Genomic DNA, 19709 nt, shown 5'->3' on the forward strand with positions numbered 1-19709 from the left:
GCTCACCCACAGCCCAGGGGGCGGACAATGCTGCAGGATCCTGCTTTATGTTGTACCATGACAGTAAGTCATTATCCTCGGATGAATGTTATGCTGGATGCCTTCACCTTCTGTACCAGTGAGCCATTCTCTTCTCTAACAATATTAAGCCTGCAGGGTGGAATTTTTGACAGTGTTTAACTGACTTAAAAATTCATTCTTCAAAATGACTGAAGGCTTCACTCAAAGGGAAATTCTCTGTCATTGCCATGCCAAAGCAATTACAGCTATACCGCAAAAGTTATCCCACTATAATTACACCGGTATGAGCTTCCGTCTGAACAATATCCTGGAATATTTTCTCAAGCAGCCAAAATCCTCTGGCAGCTCCGGCTCCAAGCCTCTAGGAGGAAGGGATCTGCTCCCAAAAGCCCTCTTCTCCCTCACCCTGGTGATTCAGAGAGCGACCCAAGATCTACTTTTCCCCGGTACGAGTTTTCCTATCGGAGTGTTGTAGCTCGACTCCTACCTTCCTGCAGCCTCTCCGACTCCTCCCAGGAAGTCCCAGCTGCAGATGAAGCATTTCAGAGGCAGGGAGAGGGCAGCATGTGTGGAAAGGGAGCCTGGGCGGTTGTGCCAGACTTCCACAGCGTCAGGCAGCGTGGCCCAGCTTGATTGATGTAAGTTGGTTTTACCCCCCACCATCCCTCTGGGAGCTGCCTTGCACCTACGCGTGTGCATTTGCTGGCTGTTGCATTCATCCGTACTCCTGCTGTGGCGTACCTCCCCGTGGAGTGATGGGTTCAGGGGGACCCTTGTCCCCAAAGCCTTTTGGGTGCACCTGCGAGCAGCAAGGCTGGTCAGCACCGTGGAGGTGCTTGGGGAGCACCAGGGCAGAGGAAACGGCTTGTGCCTGCGGGCTGGAGGGCAGGAGGGGGGGAGTGCCCAGTCCCTGCGGTGACCTTTCAGCTGTCCCCTCCTAAATCCTTAGTGTGCTCCGTCCTGTGCACCCGCCAGGGTGGAGGTTCCCCAGATCCCTTGAAGGGAGCGTATGTACAGCACAGCCTGAAATGCCCAACCAGATGAGTGGCTCTCTGAGCCTTTCCCAGGCTTTTTGTGTAGCTGACCCCCTCCAAAACGTTTTCCAGGCTTGGGTAGGTGAGGCAGAGTCCTCTGTGCTCACCCTGGTTGGCTGCTCCCACTGGCAGCAGCACCCTGACCCTGGTGCTGCCTCTAGCTTTTTGCAGGAGCCTTGAGCACAGCTCTTACACCAGCTCTGTAGCTTTATGTAGTCTGCGGAAGCCCTTTTTACTGCCACACTTTCGTTTTGTCACCTGCAGGGTTAGCCTCCTTATTCTAGTACTTTGCATCCCAAAGCAGTGTTCCCCCACATCTCAGTGCCCATCCCTGACAAGGGACACAGAGACAAGGTGGATATTTCACAGTCGTGAGCAATATTACACTGTGGCTTCCTGTTTGTCCATAAAATGTGCTGGACCTGCTTCATCCCGAGGTACACAGAGTGTTTGCTTTACCCCTGCAGCTGTGGAGTGCTTGTCTCACCCTTCTCCTTGGTGTCTGGGGTCCGTGCAGGTCCGTGCCCGCAGGAGTGAGACAGCAGGAGCCGTGGCATGCTCAGGAGAGCGGGACCGTCCCTGCGTCACTTCTTGCTGGAGAGGAAGAGCAGCGCTGGATATAGCTCGTACTTCAGTGAGGTATTGAATGCCCAACAGGACTTTTGCTGGCTGGCAGCCTGGTCCCTGGCTCGGGCTGCAGTGGTGTGGAGCCCAGGGGAGCTCACTGCCCAGGAGCTAGTCTTGGCAGTGATGGCAGACAGGGCACGTCAGGAAAAGCCACACTTGTGCAATCTCTGTACCTGCTTATTGCCAGGTAGACTGTTTAAAGGCAACATCTATAAGCAGGAGAATATCCTTCATACATAAGAAAGCTCACTGTTTGTGGGGTTGCCTTGTCTCACAGTCTCTTCTACTAAAGCACCTTGGGTTGCAAAGTACTTGAGAAATAACAGTATCCCTCTTGGAGATACAAACATGCAGAGCCAGGAAACCACATGCAGGAGGAATCAGTGGTGGAAAGTTGTGGCCCCTAAGTCTTCTACATTTTCCCTCCCCTATCATGTCTGGCTGTCAGGCAAATTGGAGCTGGAGAAACACACTGTTTGGTTTGGGGAGCAGAACAGGCTGAAACAGATTTGGGGGCTGTGTGACGCCAAGACTGTTGCTCTCCAGCCTGATGGGCAGCCACTTTTAGCAGCATCACGCAGGCTGGTGATGGGATGGGGCAGACATCAAAAGAAGAAAGTATTTATCATTTTCCTTCCTGAAAGGGCTGGAGCAGACAAGGCCTTTCTTCAAAACTGGGAATTTTTAGGCTTAGGCACCCTCTTTGCACTGACACCATCACACTTGCTAATGCTGTCCTCTGAACTGTGACCAGCAGCAGTCCCACCACAAGACAGCAGTGCTGGAGCAGTTAATATTTCACCTTTTTGTTTAAATTGAAAGTTTTACTTTCCGAGCCATGAATCCTTCTACTCCCACCAGAATCAGCTCAGGCACTGGGTCTTGCTGACCATAATATCCATGAGTTGTGCAAAAAGAGCAAAGCAGGGAACTGGGAAGAGAAGTGGGGCTTTCCTAGACCTGGGGAGGCAGCGACTTCTGCTCGCCATTGGCTGCTTGCCTGTCACCACGGGGTAGCGCAGAGTCCACCCAGTGCCCTCTGAAACACGGGGCTCCTCAGCAAGGTATTTGCAAAGATCCTTTGTGAGGGCTGACACTGTGTAAAAATCTAAAGACCTCAACACAAGACATTGTTGGGACACGTCTCAAATTCTGGTGCAGCCCTCTGGGAACAGCAAAGGTGAGCAGGTAAGTGAAGAATTACTGCTACAGCCGAGCCTGGGGAGGGGCTGACCTGGTATCCCCACCACCACCCTGACACAGCAGAACGTAGACCCCTTCCCCTCACATCTCAGCTCTACACCTCACATCCAGCTGCTTTCACATGCCCTCCTTATTCTTATTCAAATGTATTTTACTTGCCAGTGGTGATGATTGTTTTCTTGGCTCATTGCTTCAGAGCCATCCTCCTTGCATCCCCCTGCTGGCTTTTCTTGGTGCATTGAGCATCATTTGATTCTCATTTCCAGTCCCTTTGCTGTCTGGTTACTTTTTCCCTGCACTGTTGAGTTATTAAATTCTGCCTCTGCCTCTTTTCATCATCCTCATAATAAATTCCTCATCAAGCACCACTGACTTTCTCCCACTTCCAGCTTATCCAACTGGAAGGAGGATTTTGCTCTCAATGTTTCCTACTGTCCTTCTTCTCACCTCCCAGCCATGATGCATGTGGAAATTAGGTACCAGTCAGGCAAATGGTACCTTGGTGTCTCTGTACCTCAGACTGACACTGTGCTGTGCTCGTCTCTTGCCTGTACCCACTTGCTGCCTGGTTTTGCTATGAACTTTAGGTGCAAAAACCAGCACATTGTTTAGGGTCTGGAGCAAATCCCATCACCAAGCACTCCAACAGAACAAGGAGTAAATATTTCTGCTACTCTGTAGAGCAGTATGGAATAAAAAAAGTATGCTCTTGTAGGAAAAGGGGATATTTGTGGCCTGTAGACAGTAAGACAAGAGAAGCTATGGAAAGCCTGAGGTCTGGGGTCATTGGCCTGGCAGTTACAGTATGGCTGAGCTCATCTGACCCAAGTGAAAATGAGGTTTCAGGCATTTCCAGCTCCTCAGTGAGTGTGCACACACTTCTTTTGTTCATCTGTTTTCTCAATTCTTGTTGAAACTTGTCAATGAAACCTCCTCCTCTGCCAGCTCTTGTGTGTTTGATCTTTCATAAACAGTGTGTGAAGCCATTTCCAGAACCCACTGCAGCAGCATTACTGCTCTAAGGTCAGTCAGCAGCAACCCATGAAGCAAAACTAAAGGGCACACCTTCTGTTGGGAAAAACCTACCTGAGGAGGCCACGTCCCCTTCATATGGCCCCATTGCCCTTAGTAAAAGCTTCAAACTCTCTTTCTTTGTCTCTCTTTGCAGGCAAAAATGTCAAGACCAGTGCAATCTCGGAGGCTGGAGGGAGTGGATAAGAATATCTGGTGAGTTAAGAGACTATTTGGGTTACCCTGATGGTAGATGTGGTTTTAGGCAGCTTAACAGCAGACAGGATCCACTGCAGCCACACAGCACAGAGCAGCAGTCTCCCTTGGCTGCTTTGCATTTGTTCAGGAAGCAAGTTCATCCCAGGCTCAGTTCTGTAGCTACTGCTCACACTTTATGCCACATCAGGTGTGCTGCAGCATCCTGCAGGAGGGCAGTTGGGAGCACCTTGTAGTGCATTGCACTCCATCCAACCCGTCCAGCCAAATGATCCCAGCAGCACCAAATCTGAGCCAAGTGGTTGCAGCACACTGGCTGCAGCCTGGCATCTGCTTCAAGCCCATCCTAGGGCACTGCAAGCAGACAGGCAAGTGAAGGGATGCTGAAATGTGGTTCCCAGCCTGCCAGGCACAATACGGCATTGGGAAGGCCACGTGCTTGAAGACAGATTTAAATGACCTTTCCTCAAAGTCCTGCTGTGCCTGGTTTCAAACTACACACTGCCAATGAGCTGGCTTCTGTTTGAGACAAGTGCCGAGTTCGGGCTGCCTTTCCCTCTGCAGAGGCCTTCGTGGTGTCTAGCTGCTATATTTTGCACAACTGGCATGAGCTTGAAAACCTCTGAATCCTGCCCTGGATGGTCTGGTCTCATCAGAAGTGGTGTGTGGCTTCAGCTGCAACCACACACCCAGACAGCACAATGGCTGTTTCCTTCAAGAATAGATTAAAACCACTCCCCATTGCAATAGTACTTCACCCTCAGTTTAACTGAAATAGGTCTGAAATGACCTGTGCTTGATCCTGTCCACCTGTGAGCAGCAGGATGGCTCTGCAGGAGAGACACCAACCTTGCTCACTTCCAAAGGGATTCTGGCAAGTAGAGCCAGTGCCAGCACGCTGCCTGGACCCTCTATAAATACTTGTCTTTCTCTCCCTTTTTCTCTCCAGGGTGGAGTTTGTAAAACTGGCTGCCACCTACTCCAGGGTGAACCTGGGCCAGGGCTTCCCTGACTTCCCCCCACCGGACTTTCTGAAGGAGGCGTTAGAGACAGCCCTCAGCAGGGAGAACTACATGCTGCACCAGTACACCCGGGCCTTCGTGCGTGGACAGACCCCCTCCTCAGCAATACCCCCTCACTCCCTCTTAGCCTTGCCTGCTTCAGGGCTCATCAGGCAGCAGTAAACGTAGCAAACCACATGAGGCAAAACATGCATCCAGCCCCAGCCCAGGCCCCCTGCACCCAGGGCTGTAACACCCTGATTTAGCAGGGTGTTTGAAGCAGCCGGGATGGAAGATGCCCTGCACACTCAGTCACAGGGTGCTTGGCTGCCCAGGCCCCTTCCAAGGGCTCTTCCGTGTTTTAGGAGGCTTCTGCAACCCAAGTCTCACCGATCTTCTCTCCCCACAGGGACACCCACCTCTGGTGAAGATCCTAGCCCAGTTTTATGGGAAGCTGCTTGGACAGGACCTGGATCCTATGACCGATGTGATGGTGACTGTGGGGGCATACCAGGCCCTTTTCTGCTGCTTCCAGGCTTTTGTTGATGAAGGCGATGAGGTAACCCACGATTTCGGCTTGTTGCACCAGCAACCATCCCTCAGGAGAGCCCTTCCTGGCCGTGGGTCTGCCAGCAGCTTCAGACTCGTTTTCATTGTCCTTGTCCAAAGCAGAAATGGGTTTATCCCCATTCTCCTGTACCTGAGCTTCTAAAGGAAAGAATTACCCGCTGCAGGGCACTGTCTCATTTCTGCATAAGGCAAAATAACCCTTTTGCCCTGAGTAGGGGTGTCCTTCCCTGACACCACCCACAGGCAATGCAGATTCTTCATTACAGTAATTCTCAGATTAATATTTCCTGTATCTCCCATTGCTCTGTACCCGTCAGGGAAGGTCTGGGCACTGACACATCCCTTTCTTCCAGGTGATAATCATTGAGCCCTTCTTTGACTGCTATGAGCCAATGGTGACAATGGCTGGTGGGACACCAGTGTTTATCCCACTGAGACCGGTGAGTGGGATGGAGCAAAGCTGAGGAGGGAAGAGTCATAGTAAAGCGAGCAAGAGGTGAGTGGTAAGCAAAGTGCAGAGGTAGCAAAGCAAAGCCAATATTCCCCTCTGTTTTCTCTAGAAAGCTCCAGAAGATGGAAAAATGATGTCTAGTGCAGACTGGAAGCTGGACTCAGCTGAACTGGCTTCTAAATTCAATGAACGGACAAAAGCCATTGTCCTGAACTCACCCAACAACCCTCTGGGCAAGGTAACACCTCTGGCCTTGCTGTGGCTGGCCCTGAAAGCTGCTGGGGTGCTACAGCTCACCCAGCTACATTTGCAGTGTAGCAGTGACTCGACCTTCCTTGACACAAGGGAAATGGGTGTTGTGGGAGCCCCACACGCTGCACTCACTATTTTAGTGTGTTTAAGCCTGGTCTTTTGTGCCAGCAGTGGCTTTGCCCTGTTAGACCATTGCAGCCAGCTCCTGCCCATCCTGGATTGGGAGATGATGCAGGCTTGGGAGAAGCCAGGGACAGGCAGGGGCTCAGAAATGCTTCTGCTGCATCCCTGCTCCATTCCCTGCCTGCTGCAGGTGTTCAGCCAAGGAGAGCTGGAGCTCATTGCAGACCTGTGTGTGAAGCACGATGTCCTGTGCATCAGTGATGAGGTGTACGAGTGGCTGGTCTATGATGGGAAGGAGCACATCCGCATCGGTACGGAGCATGGCTTGGCTGAGCCTGGCGTCTTCTCTGGGTACAGCATCTTTGGGGAAGGAGCTGGTGATTTAGCTGGGGTCCCCTGGAAATGACATGGGCTGCCTGCAGGCACATGATGGGCGTGTATCCCCATTAGAGGTATTTTGCTGCACTTCAGTCTCAACCTCCAAACCAGGCCTTAAACTGGAGCCCTGACTTCCAGAGCTAGTCAGAAGAAAGAGAGCTACCTTCACAGCATGAGATCTAGAGCAAAGAGCCCTTTGGCTCCAGTGAAACTGAAGTTTTCCCCATACTTTGTGAACCCACATTTTTCTGAGCATCTCTAGTTTTGGGACATCCATTTCAACATGATTTCAGAGGCCTGTTCTTCCTGTTGCAGTAACATGCAATCACCTTGTTGCAGGGTGATGGTGCTTGGCATCTCTGGGAAGCCCTGGGGCTGGGTACATGTGTGTCAACACACTTAATTACAAAGAGCTGCTCTTGAGAAGCCTGGCTGTCTGCTTGGGCTGTGTTTTGAGGCTCATCCAGGTGAAAGATGTGCTGTGGCCAGAGGCCACCATGGTTACGGTGGTTAAAGAGCTCTCACCCTGTCATTAATGCAGCTCAGAAGCAAGCATGCTCAGCCCTGCCGTCGGGCTTTCTCTCTTGTTTCGTTGCCAGCCAGCTTGCCAGGGATGTGGGACCGCACAGTGATCATTGGGAGTGCTGGGAAGACCTTCAGTGCCACTGGATGGAAGGTGAGCTCTCCCATGCAGTACCTCATTGTGTCCCCATCCCTGTCCCTTTGCTGCAGGGCATGGGTCCCATTGCCATAGCATGGCACTAGGAGCACTGCTGCCACAGCTTTGAGCCTCAGGGTCTTGAAAGTACTAAAGCTGCTTGATGATCGCCCTGGCTGGAAAATACAATGAAGCCAGGGCAAGCAAATAAAGAGGAGCCTGAGCAGGTACTCAGAGACTTACTACCTTCTTCCTCCTCTCCTGGCTGCAGGTAGGCTGGGCTGTGGGACCCAACAGGCTGCTGCAGCACATCCGTACCATGCACCAAAACTCAGTGTACCACTGTGCCACAATTGCCCAGGTAAGGTGGCTCCCTGCAATTCCCAGACCTCTGAAGCCAGGGTGAGAGAGGGTCCTTCTGCCACAGCTGAAAGGCACAGAGAGGTGGTGCATGGTGCCCTGGAAAGGTTCCTTCCTCTCTCCTTGCAGTTGCCCCATGTCTGGGAGGAAGGGGAGAGCACAGCCCACCTGGGGTATATTCCTTATTTTGCACTGACACATCTGGCCATTTGGAGGTGCTGGAGGCAGAGAGCTCCCTAATCACCTGTGAATTTCATTGGAGCATAGACTCTGGTTCCCAAGCAAGTCTTGATCATCTTCCCACTCCTCTCTCCTTACAGGAGGCTGTGGCTCAGGTTTTCCAGAGGGAGTTCATGCTCTATGGGAAACCAGACAGCTACTTTGCCCAACTGCCCAAGGAGCTGCAGAAGAAGAGAGACTGGCTGGTCCAGAGCCTGGATGCTGCGGGGATGAAACCCATCATCCCTGAGGGCACCTACTTCTTGTTGGCAGACATCTCCAACTTCAGTGAGTCACCTGCAGTTTTAGTCAGGCAGGACTGAGAACGGGGTCCAGCTCGGAGCGGTACCTTTAGCAGGGACAAGAACCTGCATAAACCACCACCAAAGCACAGATGGACAACAGCACATTCCCCATCCAAGCTCGCAGAAGCTGTGGGTTTGGGGCTTGGCTGAGGCACCTGGCAGTAGCCCCAACCTTTGTGCTGCTGTGCTTCTCCTACAGAATCTGATGTCCCTGATGTCCCCAACTCTGATGAGCCCTACGACTCCAGATTTGCCAAGTGGATGGTCAAGAACAAGGTAAATGCATCCGGCCCCTTCCGCTGTGTTTGCACCCTCCTTGCTGGAAGCACAGCACACCACCACTGCCAGCTCTGGCAGCTCATGGCAGGGGATGTCTGCAGTGGATAAACTGGGGCATGGCAGGCTGCACACGAGCCCAAAAGGAGTAACCTCAGCTCCATGTTTCCCTTTCCCAGGGGCTTGCTGCTATTCCACTCTCTGCTTTCTACTGTGGGGCCCACAAGAATAACTACAGCCATTTCATCCGGTTCTGCTTTGCAAAGGTGAGATGTGTGGCAGCACAAATGAAGGAGAGGGTAGGAGTACTAATCAGAGGTGGTTTAATGATGTAAATGCCAAGAAGAAATACAAAGTGCCTTGAGTATTAGAGCCTGGGCACAGCATCACAGTGGGGCTGACCCCCTGCTGCAGACATGCAGGCTGAGCTGGGGCAGCATCCTACCTTTCTTGGTCAAGACAGTCTTCTGGGTGCCTGTTTAAGTGCCCAGAGGCTATGCCTGCGCCAGAGGTGGCTGTGCCTGTCTCCTACTGAACATGGAGCATTTGCAATGTTCCAAAATGAGAAAGGGGTTTTTATAAGAATGATGACTGCAGTGACGGGAAAGGGGATTTGGCTGGAAGCCACTGACTGAACTTGTGGTATTTGTTTAGGAGGAAGCTACACTGAAGGCAGCAAATGACATATTGCAAAAATGGAAACAGGAGAAAACCAGTCCCTGAGTGTGCTGGAGAGAGAACCAGGCTCTCCTTGGTCCTCACCTGCCCCGACTGCTCTTCCTTCCTCTTACTTTGCTTGGCTCCACTTTGGTACGTTCTTATTGTCCCCGTTCTCTGCCAGACAAATGGCAAGAGGTTTGCCAGGCCCAGGCCCTGGGGGACACTTTCTGTCACTGTGAAATGATTGCACTGCTCCTTCAAGAAGCGAGTATCCGACATTTTTCTTATGTTTGAAGACTTTGCTAGCCAGTTCTGGGATGCATCCTGCAGGATGCAAGGTAAGGATGGCTCCTGGGGGCTTTCCCACCACCGTATTATGAAAAGGCATCTCAGGACCTACCTTTAAGGCCATGCTGGGGCCTTAGCATGTACCCCAGGGCACAGGGCAGCATTTCCACCAGCACCACGTTCCCACGGGACCGTGCAGTATCAGCACTCATCAGTAGGTTGATTCCTATGATCCTGAAAATTAGAAACCCAGTGAAATGCTCTTTCCCAGAATTGACAATTTCCCCATTATTCTTTTCTGTGCATCTCTGGGGAAGGTGACCACAGAAGGGTCACTGGTTACTTCCAGGGAAACAGGCTTTCATAAATAGCCTGGCTATTGCCAAACCTTCCCTGAGCACCCCCAAACTACTCCTGGCTCTTTGTCAGGGCTCGGCAGCATCATCCAGGCTGCAAAGCAAAACCTTCAGGCCTTTGACAACCGCACACAGTGGCCAGGGAGGACAGGTACAGTGGCCTCAGGCTGCTCCTGTTGCTGGTGACCCCTGCAGCCTCCCACCCACCACCTCATGGGTGGTGGGGTAACGTGAGCAGCATTTTGCAAGGTCATTCTTGCATCATTCTCGATTTCCACCTGGATAACGATGTAAAGCAGCATCATCAATCACGCAACAGACTGTGCAATAAGTATTTGTAGCGGTTAAATTATTAAAGTGGAATTGCTGCAATTATTGAAGAGTCAATGTCTCTGCAATCATCACGGGGCTGACGCAGCCTTCCTGGAGAGCTGCCGTCACGCGTGCAACATCCACATTGCACCCTGTGGTGGTGGCTGCTCACCTGGTGCAGCCAACAGGTAGCAGCTCCATGGGGTTTGTGTTGGGGTGCAGCTGGTGGCCCCGATCCCCTGGGAGCCAGAGCAAACACCCACCTGCCTTCACCAGCAGGAGATGGGGTGATGCACCCCATCCCATCCGCAGTGCCTGGGTGGGTAGGGTGCTGCTGAAGGCCCTTTATGCACCCATATACATGCCAAACACTGAGAGCGCTACAATCACTAAACCAGATAAACTGTGAGATTAGATTAGATTAGATACACAAAGATTAATTGCAACACCCCCACACGCGTGGGCTCTTGCTCTAAGCCATGGCACACCCCTCGAGGGGCAGGGTCCATCTCCCCATCCTTTGCACGTAGTGCTTGTGCAAAGACAGCCAGATGTGGGTGCCCAGATGTTACAACCACCCCCCGCCTCCCCGCAGAGCCTGCCCATGGCGTCCCCCCCCGGCCACCCCTGCTCCCGCCCCACGGGACAGCCACTGCCCGGCTCGCTGCCCGCGCCCGCGGCTTAAACACTGCCCCCGCCCGCCCATTGGCTCCCTCCCCGCAGTGGGCGGGCACTGGCGCCCTCCAGCCAATCACCACCGCGGCGGGGGGCGTGGCCGGGGAGGGAGGTGAGAAGATGGCGGACAGCAGCGGCGAGGCCAAGCGGCCCAAAGGCCCGCAGGTAGGCGCGGGGGGAGCCGCGGCGTTGCCCCGGTTACCGCGGGCGGCCCCTGAGGGGAGCCCGGCGGTGACGGTCGGTGTCCCGCAGGCTGTGGACAGGAAGGTGAACTGGCGGCGCTGGAAGCAGGAGAGTAAGCCCGGCACCGCGTGGGGGCTGCGGGCGGACGGACGGCGGGGGAATCCCTCGGACCAGGAGGAGCCGGCCCCGAGCGCTCCGTGGCTCTCGTGTCTCCCCCGGCGGTCACGGCTCTTTGCTTGAAGCGAGATGATGTTTCTCCGTTCCAGGGAAAGCCGAGAAGAAAAAATGGAAGGAAATGAAGCTGCTGAAGAAGCTGGAAAAGCAGCGGATGCGGGAGCTGGAGCAGAAACAAGCCGAGAAGCGAGAGGAGCAGCGGGAAGACAGAGGTGATGCTGCTGTGACCCTATGGGCTGGAAGAGCTGGGAGAAGGTGGTGGTTAAGTCAGTCAACTTTACATATAGGAAAGGTGACAACTGCACAGATCTGATATAGATCAATCCACAAGCAAACCAGGCATGAACACAATGCAGTGAGAGACCTTTATTAAGAGAAAACCTGTGGTTAAGAAACAGGGGTTGCTATTTCTCACCACCGCAGCAAATAAAACACCACATGGGGCTGTCACGCTGTGGCTCTCCTCTGATCACTCTCTGATCTCTGCTCCCAGGGCGGCACTACACACTGAGCGTGGCCCTGCCGGGCTCCATCCTGAACAATGCTCAGTCCCTGGAGCTGCGGACGTACCTTGCTGGGCAGATTGCTCGGGCCTGCGCCATCTTCTGCGTGGATGAGATCGTAGTGTTCGACGAGCACGGAGAAGATGTGAAGTAAGATCTTGTTCTGCAGGAAGGGTTTTGTGTCAATACACAAAGATCAAAAACAAAACTGAGAGAGATACGTGGCTTACAGAGAGAGTTCCAAATATGATGTGGTAACAGTCTCTACATCTCAAGCAGCCCTTTCATAAGGGGTGCGCTGCTATTTTCGGATTAAGGAGCAAGGCTTCATCTTCTGGAGACCTGACCAGTCTCGCATTGAGTTCACAAGCTGCTTTCTTTCTCTTACAGGAGTGTGGAAGGGGATTTTGAAGGAATTGGGAAGAGAGGCAAGGCTTGTGTGCAGCTGGCTCGGATCCTGCAGTACTTGGAGTGCCCTCAGTAAGTCAGACCATGCACCACAACTGACTGCCGTATCTCGTGCAAGAGGCAAATTCTGTTTATATTGTGTAATTCTGCAGGAACACAGGAGCTCATTGCTTCATGTCTGGTTCAGGAGTTTGACTAAAAGGGCAGTGAATGCAGGCTACAACCTATATGATACATTAGAGGTTACATTTGGGACATGAGGGAGCTCTGACTAGAGAGCTTTTCTCTGTAGTCAGCTCCTTTAAGCCAGAACAGGACTAGAATTGAGGCTTGGATTCAATAAAAATGGGTTTTACATTTCAACCTCCTCTGACAAACAGGTACCTGAGGAAATCCTTTTTTCCAAAACACGAGGATCTGCAGTTTGCAGGTAATGATTCAGTTGTGTCTGTCCCAAGCTGTTGGCTTCCATTTCCTGAGCTCTTGCTCGCTTTGCACGGAATGCACAGAATTGTGTAGCTTTTCCCCACTTCCAGAGTGCAAGCTGTGGTGTGCTGGACCAGAGAGGGAAAGGGCAGCAGAGCAGCTGTACTTACACAGCTCTTTGCATCCTCTCCTTAGCACTTGCTTTCCTCTGTGCTGTTCTAGGGCTGCTCAACCCCCTGGACAGCCCCCACCACATGCGGGTGGATGAGGACTCAGAGTACCGGGAAGGTGTTGTGTTGGATCGGCCAACCAAGCCAGGCAGAGGCTCTTTTGTTAACTGTGGGATGAGGAAGGTATGTCTGTAACCCACAGAGCCCAGAACCATTTCCCCTCTCTCTCGGCAGATTTGAAGCAGGCAGGGTGGGTGCTGCTGGGTTTCTGAAGGCCATAGCGGGCTGGCACAGGGTTAAATGGTTGTTGCTATCTTGTCCCTTCTGGCTTGTCAATGTTTGTAGCTTCCCAAGCTGTGGCAGGCCTGCCCATTGCAGCATGTTGTTGCTTCACTGCTGGATTTGAATGTTTGAGCAGCAAAATAGGTCTCAGACTGCTGACTAAGGCACCCTGAGCCTGCTCTGCACTGCACGAACCACACCGGCCCTGACCACAGAGCTCCTCGTTCCAGCCCAGGCCAGAAGAGACCTTCCTCAGAGGCTTCCCTTCCTTTCACACCTTCCCCAGTTCTAGAAATGTCTCTTGCTGATGGTGACTGTCGCTGCAGGAGGTGCAGATCGACAGACAGCTGAACCCTGGTCTGCGAGTCACCGTGCGCCTGGAGGAACCCCAGAAGCCAGGTAATCCACTGCTCCAACAGCATCTGTGAGCCTCAGTCATGCAGGAGTTGGACCCTGCCACGTGACAGCTTCATATTACTGATGTGTGAAGATACCCACCATCTCTGCACATTCCTTTGCTCCACACACAATTTTAATAACCCCCTTACCATCCCTCCCCTAGTGAGCTGGAAAGAACTATCAGACCAATAATAAACAGCCCAAATATACTTGCAGAATGCACTCAAAAGGGTGGTTCGTTGTTATACACCAAGTCAGTGCCCTGCTCCAGGAGAAACTACTGTATGTGGCTGCTCGAATCCAGCTCTCATTGGGGTGTTGATCTCTTTGCTTCCCTTTCAGAAGCTAAAGTGCGGAAAGGCACCGTGGTGTCCTCGCAGCACCCCCGGACAGTGTCGGGCTTGTACTGGGGTTACAGCGTCCGCCTTGCCTCCTGCCTGAGTGAGTACCTGCAGGGATTCTCTGTTCTCAGTCCTCTCAAATGCAAAGGCTAAAGCCAGGGGCATGAATCCCCCCAGTCACCCACCAGGCTGTCCTGTGCCTCCACTCACCATTGCTCCAGATGCCCACGTTGCAGCAGTAGTGCTCTCCATCTCCAGCCAGTGCATCTCCATTTCCACAGTAACTACCTCCCACTCATTCACATCAAAGCCAGCAGTGACATTTGAGCTCCAAATCCTTTTCCTGTCTTCTGGTTGGATAGAGCTCCAAGGAAAATCATAAGCTGTTAGTGAAGGAATGGTTCCTGGCACCTGTTTGAGCTTTGAGGAAAGGTGCTGCAGTTGAGAAGGGTGCCAGACATTCCTGCAGCAAGGGAACTATGTCAGGAAGAGGAATCATTCTTTTGCCTCCTGATGCAGTGCTGGCACTGAAAAGCAATTCCTTCTGCAGTTACCACTCACCCACAGAGTGTTCCAGCCTGTCCAGAAAGCACACAGCACAGGAAAGGGAACCACATAAGTAGCCCCATATTGTGTTTGTTTCCTAGGTGCTGTGTTTTCGGAGTGCCCGTTCAAGGAAGGCTACGATCTCTCTATTGGGACCTCAGAGCGGGGCAGCTCTGTGGACGAGGCCACTCTCCCTTCCTTCAGGTTTGTGTCCTGCTCTCTTGGCCCCACTCAAGCCCGCAGCAAGGCCTGGGGCAGGCAGCAGAGCTGCACTGTGGCCTTGGTGTTCTCCCAGGTAGGAATGCTCCTAGATACAATGCAAGACTCACCTGCAGGCTGCCTCCTGTGCTCTGCTGCTCCCCTTTTACACCAAGACATGTTCCTTTGCATTGCAGAAGCTGGGGGAAGTACCCAAGGCCAATTCCTTCCCTGTTTCTCTAGAGTTGGTAGAAGGGACTGTGACATTGGTGCAGTGCTGTGGGGCTTTGTTAGGGAGGCAGTTGCATTGGGAATCAGCATCAAGGGACACAGCTCCCTGCTTCAGCAGCACAGGCTCAAACATGGACCCACATGAGCAGAAAAAATGAGTCTGCTTCTTGGAGATTGAGTTAAGAGAACTATTTATGTGAAGCCAATTCTTAATGGACTCAAAGCATCTGCCTTGGTGCAGAGGTAAGAGCCACTCTCCCCTCTCACCCTGTCCCTCTGCTCTCCCCTAGACATGCCCTTGTTGTGTTTGGAGGTCTCGAGGGTTTGGAAGCTGGAGTTGACGTGGACCCAAACCTGGAGGTCACTGACCCGAGTGTCCTGTTTGACTTCTACCTGAACACGTGTCCCAGCCAGGGCAGCAGAACCATCCGGACAGAGGTAGGGCAGGTGCCAGTGGTGTGGTGGGGCGCCGTGCCTGCGTGCACAGAGCAGTGACACACATGGCCCAGGCGTCGTTCCCCACAGTGACACCTCAGCAGTGAGTGGCTTGCCTGGTGCTCCTCAGAGAGCAGCGCTCCCGGCTCACACCCGGGTCTGTTCCAGGAAGCTCTGCTCATCTCCCTGTCTGCGCTGAGGCCCCACATCGATGAGGCTGTGAAGACACCAGTGACAGCTGAGGGCAGGAAAACCACAGACCCTGCTGGCAGCTGAGGAGCGCCTGGGGAAGTGGCTGGTCAGACACGGGGTGCTGGGCACATCACTCCAAGAGCCTGGTGGGGCCAAGACATGGTGGCTAAAGCTGGAGGCGCTGCTCGACCAAGCCTCTGGCTGCTGTTGGGAGCAGCAAGTCTGCGCCCTTCTGCCTGTATGGTCCTGCCAAGGGCTGGTGGCTGCCCCTCAGCAGCTGGGACGAGCCTGGCAGCAGGATCTCAACCCTTCAGACATCTGGGGTGGGGAATAAAGCAGTAGGAACCTCAGCTGCCTTGAAGTCCGTGTGTGAGTGTCTTGGTGCAGAGGATGGGCACTCAGTGTCCAGAGATCCTGCATGCTCGGTGCCTCTGGAGCCCCGTGGCCTCAAGGCTTAAAGGAAGGCAAAACTTAACCCTTATGCCAAGAAGCTGTTCCTGTCTCAGCTTGACTTCCCCCTGCCCCTCCTTCAGCTCAAGGCTTCATCCATCCAACAGCAGGAAGGGCTGGAGCTTCAGTTGGACCTCAGTGCTAAAGCATGTCAGCACAGCTCATTACAGTTTGGCTCCATCTGTGATGCCTTAAGCTCTGCCTACAGGGAGCTCAAACAGGAAAGCAGCTGGAAAAGTTGGCTGTGTCCTCCTCTCCTCCTGCTGAGATACTAGACTTTTGGTGAGAGCAGATAAGAAACCACCAATACTGTGGGTGTTCAGAGCTTTACTGCTAAAAACATCTTTTGAATGAAAACAATCATACAATCCTTTGGCCACAGAAAGGCAGGAACCTCCCCTTTCCTCCCCTGCACCCGTCTTGCTCCCGTCTTTCCCTGCTAAATAGCAGCAATTAAGTAACTTCCCTTTGTGTCTTGATGTGCCACACACAAAGGGAGCAATCACGGGAGTAACCTCTGCACTGCAGCTCAGGGGCAATCTAGGGCCCTGCTGCAGGACCTGCCCTTGAGACCAGCTGCATGTGCACGTTTGTTACACGGAAGCAGGGAAAGGGTAAAGGGAACGTTGGTTTCATTCTCATTTCCCACATATAAAACTGCACAAGGAACTATTATTCCTGTGTGTGTAAGACTGCATATGACTGCTGTCAGTCCCTTCCCCAGGGATACCTGGATGTACTTAGCTGGGGTTCAACGCTTGCTTCCAGCCGTGATGGCTTTCAAGTTACTTGTTCTCTTCAAGATGTTTGGGACAAAGAGGAGCCCTGAGGCTCGTTCAATGCTCTCAATGGGGACCAGGAACCGTTCCAGGGGGATTTTGTCATCCACAGGGCTGTTGGGCATCACGTACGAGCGCAACTCAATCTCCCCACTCTCCTTTTCCAAGATGAGCACCTTGAAGAAGTGGGTGGGAACAGCCACGTTGTTCTTCCCAATCACTTGGTACTTGACGTACATCTTCCCATCAGCCTCCATCCTGCATCAACAGCAACATTCCACGTTACCTCCTAGTCTGGTTCCACATCCACCCCTTCAGCTCCCCCCCAACCCCCAAAGTGAGCCCCCACCCCACAGTGGGGCAGGGAGCATCCTACTCTGCAGTAGGGGTGTAAAAACACAGCTGAAACAGAGGCTATGACACACGGTGAGGCTGAGCTGTGTGAAGTCTGCTCTGCCCAAATCCCTTCCCTGCTTTCTCTCTTTAATAGCCCAAGTTGCTTCCTGCTGCTGAAGAGATCTCAGCATGAGAGAGCTGCTCTTTAGCACTGCATGAAGATCTTTGCAAATAAAGTCATGCTGTTAAATGGAGAAATACCCTATAAAATAAAACCTTGAAGCTTTAATCTGCAAGTCTCCTTTGTTCATATAATAATCTACTACTTGGATTATTAAGGACTGCAAACAGAAGCAACTTGGTTATGTTGTAGCTCAAGAAACCCACCTTTACTCATGAAATAATCAACTATGTGGGAAATACATGAACTGATTCTACAAGTACCTGCTGAGCAGGGCCTTTGGGAGCAGCTGAGAGGCTGCATCCCTCCCTCAGCCTCCCATCCTTGCCCAGCATGACACATCCCAGCTCAGCCCTCGTGCTTACCTGGGCAGGAAAAGGGGCCCTGTGCAGACATAGACGTTCTTGTTGTTCCTCGCCAAGCTCCTGCTGTACTTCTCAAGGTTATTCCAGGCATTCTGGTTCAAATGAGGATCCTACAGACACAGCCAGGTAACACGGGCAGCAGTCAGTAACTGGGGAACTTCCTTGCTGATCAGAGTACTAACACCCGCTTTTCCATAACACACCTCAGCACCCCAAGCACTTTCCAGAAGAGATCTCCACTACCACTTCCCCTTTGGAAGCTGCGCACGGTGAGGTTCTGGTTTGCACACCCAGGACCAGAACCCACTCGCCTCAGCCCCACCTTTTTCCAAGCATCTTTCTGCCTGTTTAACTTTGCTCCTGCCACTGAGCTGCGCTGAACTCATGGCCCGAGAGAAGCGGGCAGGGGCGCCTGCAGGATCGGGGGTGTTGAGCGGGAAATACGGCAGCGCCGAGTGACTTTGGCCACTCTGGAGCCAGACACAACCAGGACAACCCCCTCTGCCTGCACCGCGCCACAGGGAAGGGCGAGACGCAGCCGGAAGAGAGCAATGTCTGCCCTTGACCTCGGGCCGCTCCGGCTGCCGCACCGGGGCGGGACGAGCCTCCCCGCGGCGGGTCCTACCTGCGGGGCGATGTTGCTGAGGTAGAACGTGTCCCGCATCGCTTTCTGGCTCCACTTGTGGTTGGCGGCGGCCGCCAGGTGCCCGCGGTCGAAGCCGCTGCCGCGGTAGTCGGCGTTGGTGGCGCGGTGGTACTCGTGCACCGAGTCGTCCTCCTGGAACTCGCACCCGGCGCGCTCCGAGGCGCCGCTGAGGGTCTCCCGGTTGAGCTGCTCGATGACCCAGAGCGCGCTGCGGCTCCGCGGGTCGTAGCACAACACGTAGGACTCGCGGCTCCGCAGCTGCGCCAGCCCGGGCAGCCCGTACTTGGTCAGCTCGACCGGCGCCGAGCCCGGCAGCGCGGGCGGCCCGGCCGCCGCCACCGCGGGCACCACGGGCAGGCGGCCCAGCAGCCCCTCCGCCGCATCGCCCTCGGCCCGGCGGCGGGTGAGGGTCGCTCCCAGCCCCGCGCCCACCGCAAGCGCGGCCCCGGGCAGCAGCCACCGGCTCCGCAGCATGGCCGCCCCTGCGCCACGAAGCCGCCGCTTAAAGGGGCCGTGGCTTTCCCGGGGAGCGCATCGCGCCGCGCCGGATCATCGCCCCTTTAAGGCCGCCGCGGCGCTGCCGGCGGGGACACCGCGACCCCGGGACTCACCGGCGGCGATAGAAGCGGCAGCGGCGGGCGGGGAAACCGCTTGATTCGGACAAGGGGAGAACAACGTCGAACCGGAGCCGAGAGCGGGGCTCCAAGGACAAAGAGCGGGCGGTCAGCGGGGAGGCCCCGGCTCCGGCAGCCCCCGGCCCCGCTGCAGCGTCCTCGCCTGCAGCAGCGCGAACCCCGAGCTCAGCAGGACCAGCAGGAGATGCCGGCACGAAGTCACCCGCTTGGTTAAAGGAAGCGTTCTAAAATAGCGTTTAAAAAAGAAGCATAAAAGATGGAGGTTTATAGAGCTGGAGGAAGTGTTCTCTACACCCTGCTCTGGCCATTCTTTCCAGACAAGGTAAAAAAGAAAGTGTTACTTGGTCCTTTCTTTCAGGGAAAGGGCATTGTGGAAGAGTGCTCCAAACAGCTGCAACAGTCACTGACCCCTCATTCAGGGAAGTGCTTTCCCAAACACCCCAAAGCAGCTGGAGGCCTTCATTCCACTCTCTGCCAAAGCATAATTTGGTCACGTAATGCAAACTCGAATCAGTGTTCCGAGTGACCACCATCAACAACTTGATCTCCAGCATCCTGTTGTTTCTACCTCACTGGCAAAGCCGCAGTTTCCCAAAGCCTGGATTGCAGCGGGTGCAGGCAGAGCAGAACTCTTCCTCCAGGGAGGGCTCATCCCTCCCCACATCCCACAGTGCCCTGTTTTTCCACCCAGGTGAAGATGGGTTCCCTTCCCCTGCCTGGCGGCAGTGCTGCCTGTGAGGAACACAGCACAGGAGCTATTTAAGCATCCTGTTTAGGCCCCTATAAAACAAGGGAGCCCCAAAGCACCACAGACTTGACACCTCCCATCCCAA

At 53.7% G+C, this 19709-nt stretch overlaps 3 protein-coding genes across 8 annotated transcripts; 2 read left to right on the forward strand and 1 right to left on the reverse strand.

Moving 5' to 3' along the window:
• The first annotated feature begins 542 nt into the window (after positions 1-542).
• On the forward strand, positions 543-10384 carry KYAT1 (kynurenine aminotransferase 1). 4 transcript variants are annotated; one of them, XM_030507341.1, is made up of 14 exons: positions 543-659; positions 1573-1694; positions 4054-4112; positions 5062-5212; positions 5523-5672; positions 6037-6123; positions 6244-6372; positions 6700-6820; positions 7487-7563; positions 7817-7906; positions 8226-8412; positions 8629-8705; positions 8885-8971; positions 9360-10384. In XM_030507341.1, exons 2-14 carry the CDS (start codon positions 1611-1613, stop codon positions 9426-9428), a joined length of 1368 nt encoding a protein of 455 aa, XP_030363201.1. In that variant the 5' UTR covers positions 543-659; positions 1573-1610; the 3' UTR covers positions 9429-10384. The 4 variants fall into 4 exon arrangements, with proteins under 4 accessions (XP_030363201.1, XP_030363203.1, XP_030363202.1 ...); XM_030507343.1 differs by lacking the exons at positions 543-659; positions 1573-1694 and adding an exon at positions 2741-2870; XM_030507342.1 differs by lacking the exons at positions 543-659; positions 1573-1694 and adding an exon at positions 3157-3908.
• Positions 10385-11103: 719 nt separating this feature from the next.
• On the forward strand, positions 11104-15845 carry SPOUT1 (SPOUT domain containing methyltransferase 1). 3 transcript variants are annotated; one of them, XM_030506706.1, is made up of 12 exons: positions 11105-11161; positions 11249-11291; positions 11446-11565; positions 11847-12006; positions 12247-12336; positions 12645-12694; positions 12913-13043; positions 13469-13541; positions 13884-13982; positions 14530-14632; positions 15148-15295; positions 15461-15845. In XM_030506706.1, the coding sequence occupies exons 1-12, from the start codon at positions 11117-11119 to the stop codon at positions 15566-15568; spliced, it is 1170 nt and encodes a 389-aa protein (XP_030362566.1). In that variant the 5' UTR covers positions 11105-11116; the 3' UTR covers positions 15569-15845. The 3 variants fall into 3 exon arrangements, 2 of the variants coding, with proteins under 2 accessions (XP_030362566.1, XP_030362567.1); XR_003994431.1 differs by having other exon boundaries at positions 11104-11161; positions 11446-12006; positions 13429-13541; XM_030506707.1 differs by lacking the exons at positions 15148-15295; positions 15461-15845 and adding an exon at positions 14824-15138.
• A 399-nt stretch (positions 15846-16244) lies between these two features.
• Positions 16245-19689, reverse strand: ENDOG (endonuclease G). Its single transcript, XM_030506708.1, has 3 exons — positions 18221-19689; positions 17596-17705; positions 16245-16971 (listed from the first exon to the last, which is right to left on the reverse strand). Exons 1-3 carry the CDS (start codon positions 18713-18715, stop codon positions 16686-16688), a joined length of 891 nt encoding a protein of 296 aa, XP_030362568.1. The 5' UTR covers positions 18716-19689; the 3' UTR covers positions 16245-16685.
• Positions 19690-19709: the final 20 nt, after the last annotated feature.

The sequence above is a fragment of the Strigops habroptila genome, chromosome 15 (genome assembly GCF_004027225.2).
Source record: "Strigops habroptila isolate Jane chromosome 15, bStrHab1.2.pri, whole genome shotgun sequence".
NCBI lineage: Eukaryota > Metazoa > Chordata > Aves > Psittaciformes > Psittacidae > Strigops > Strigops habroptila.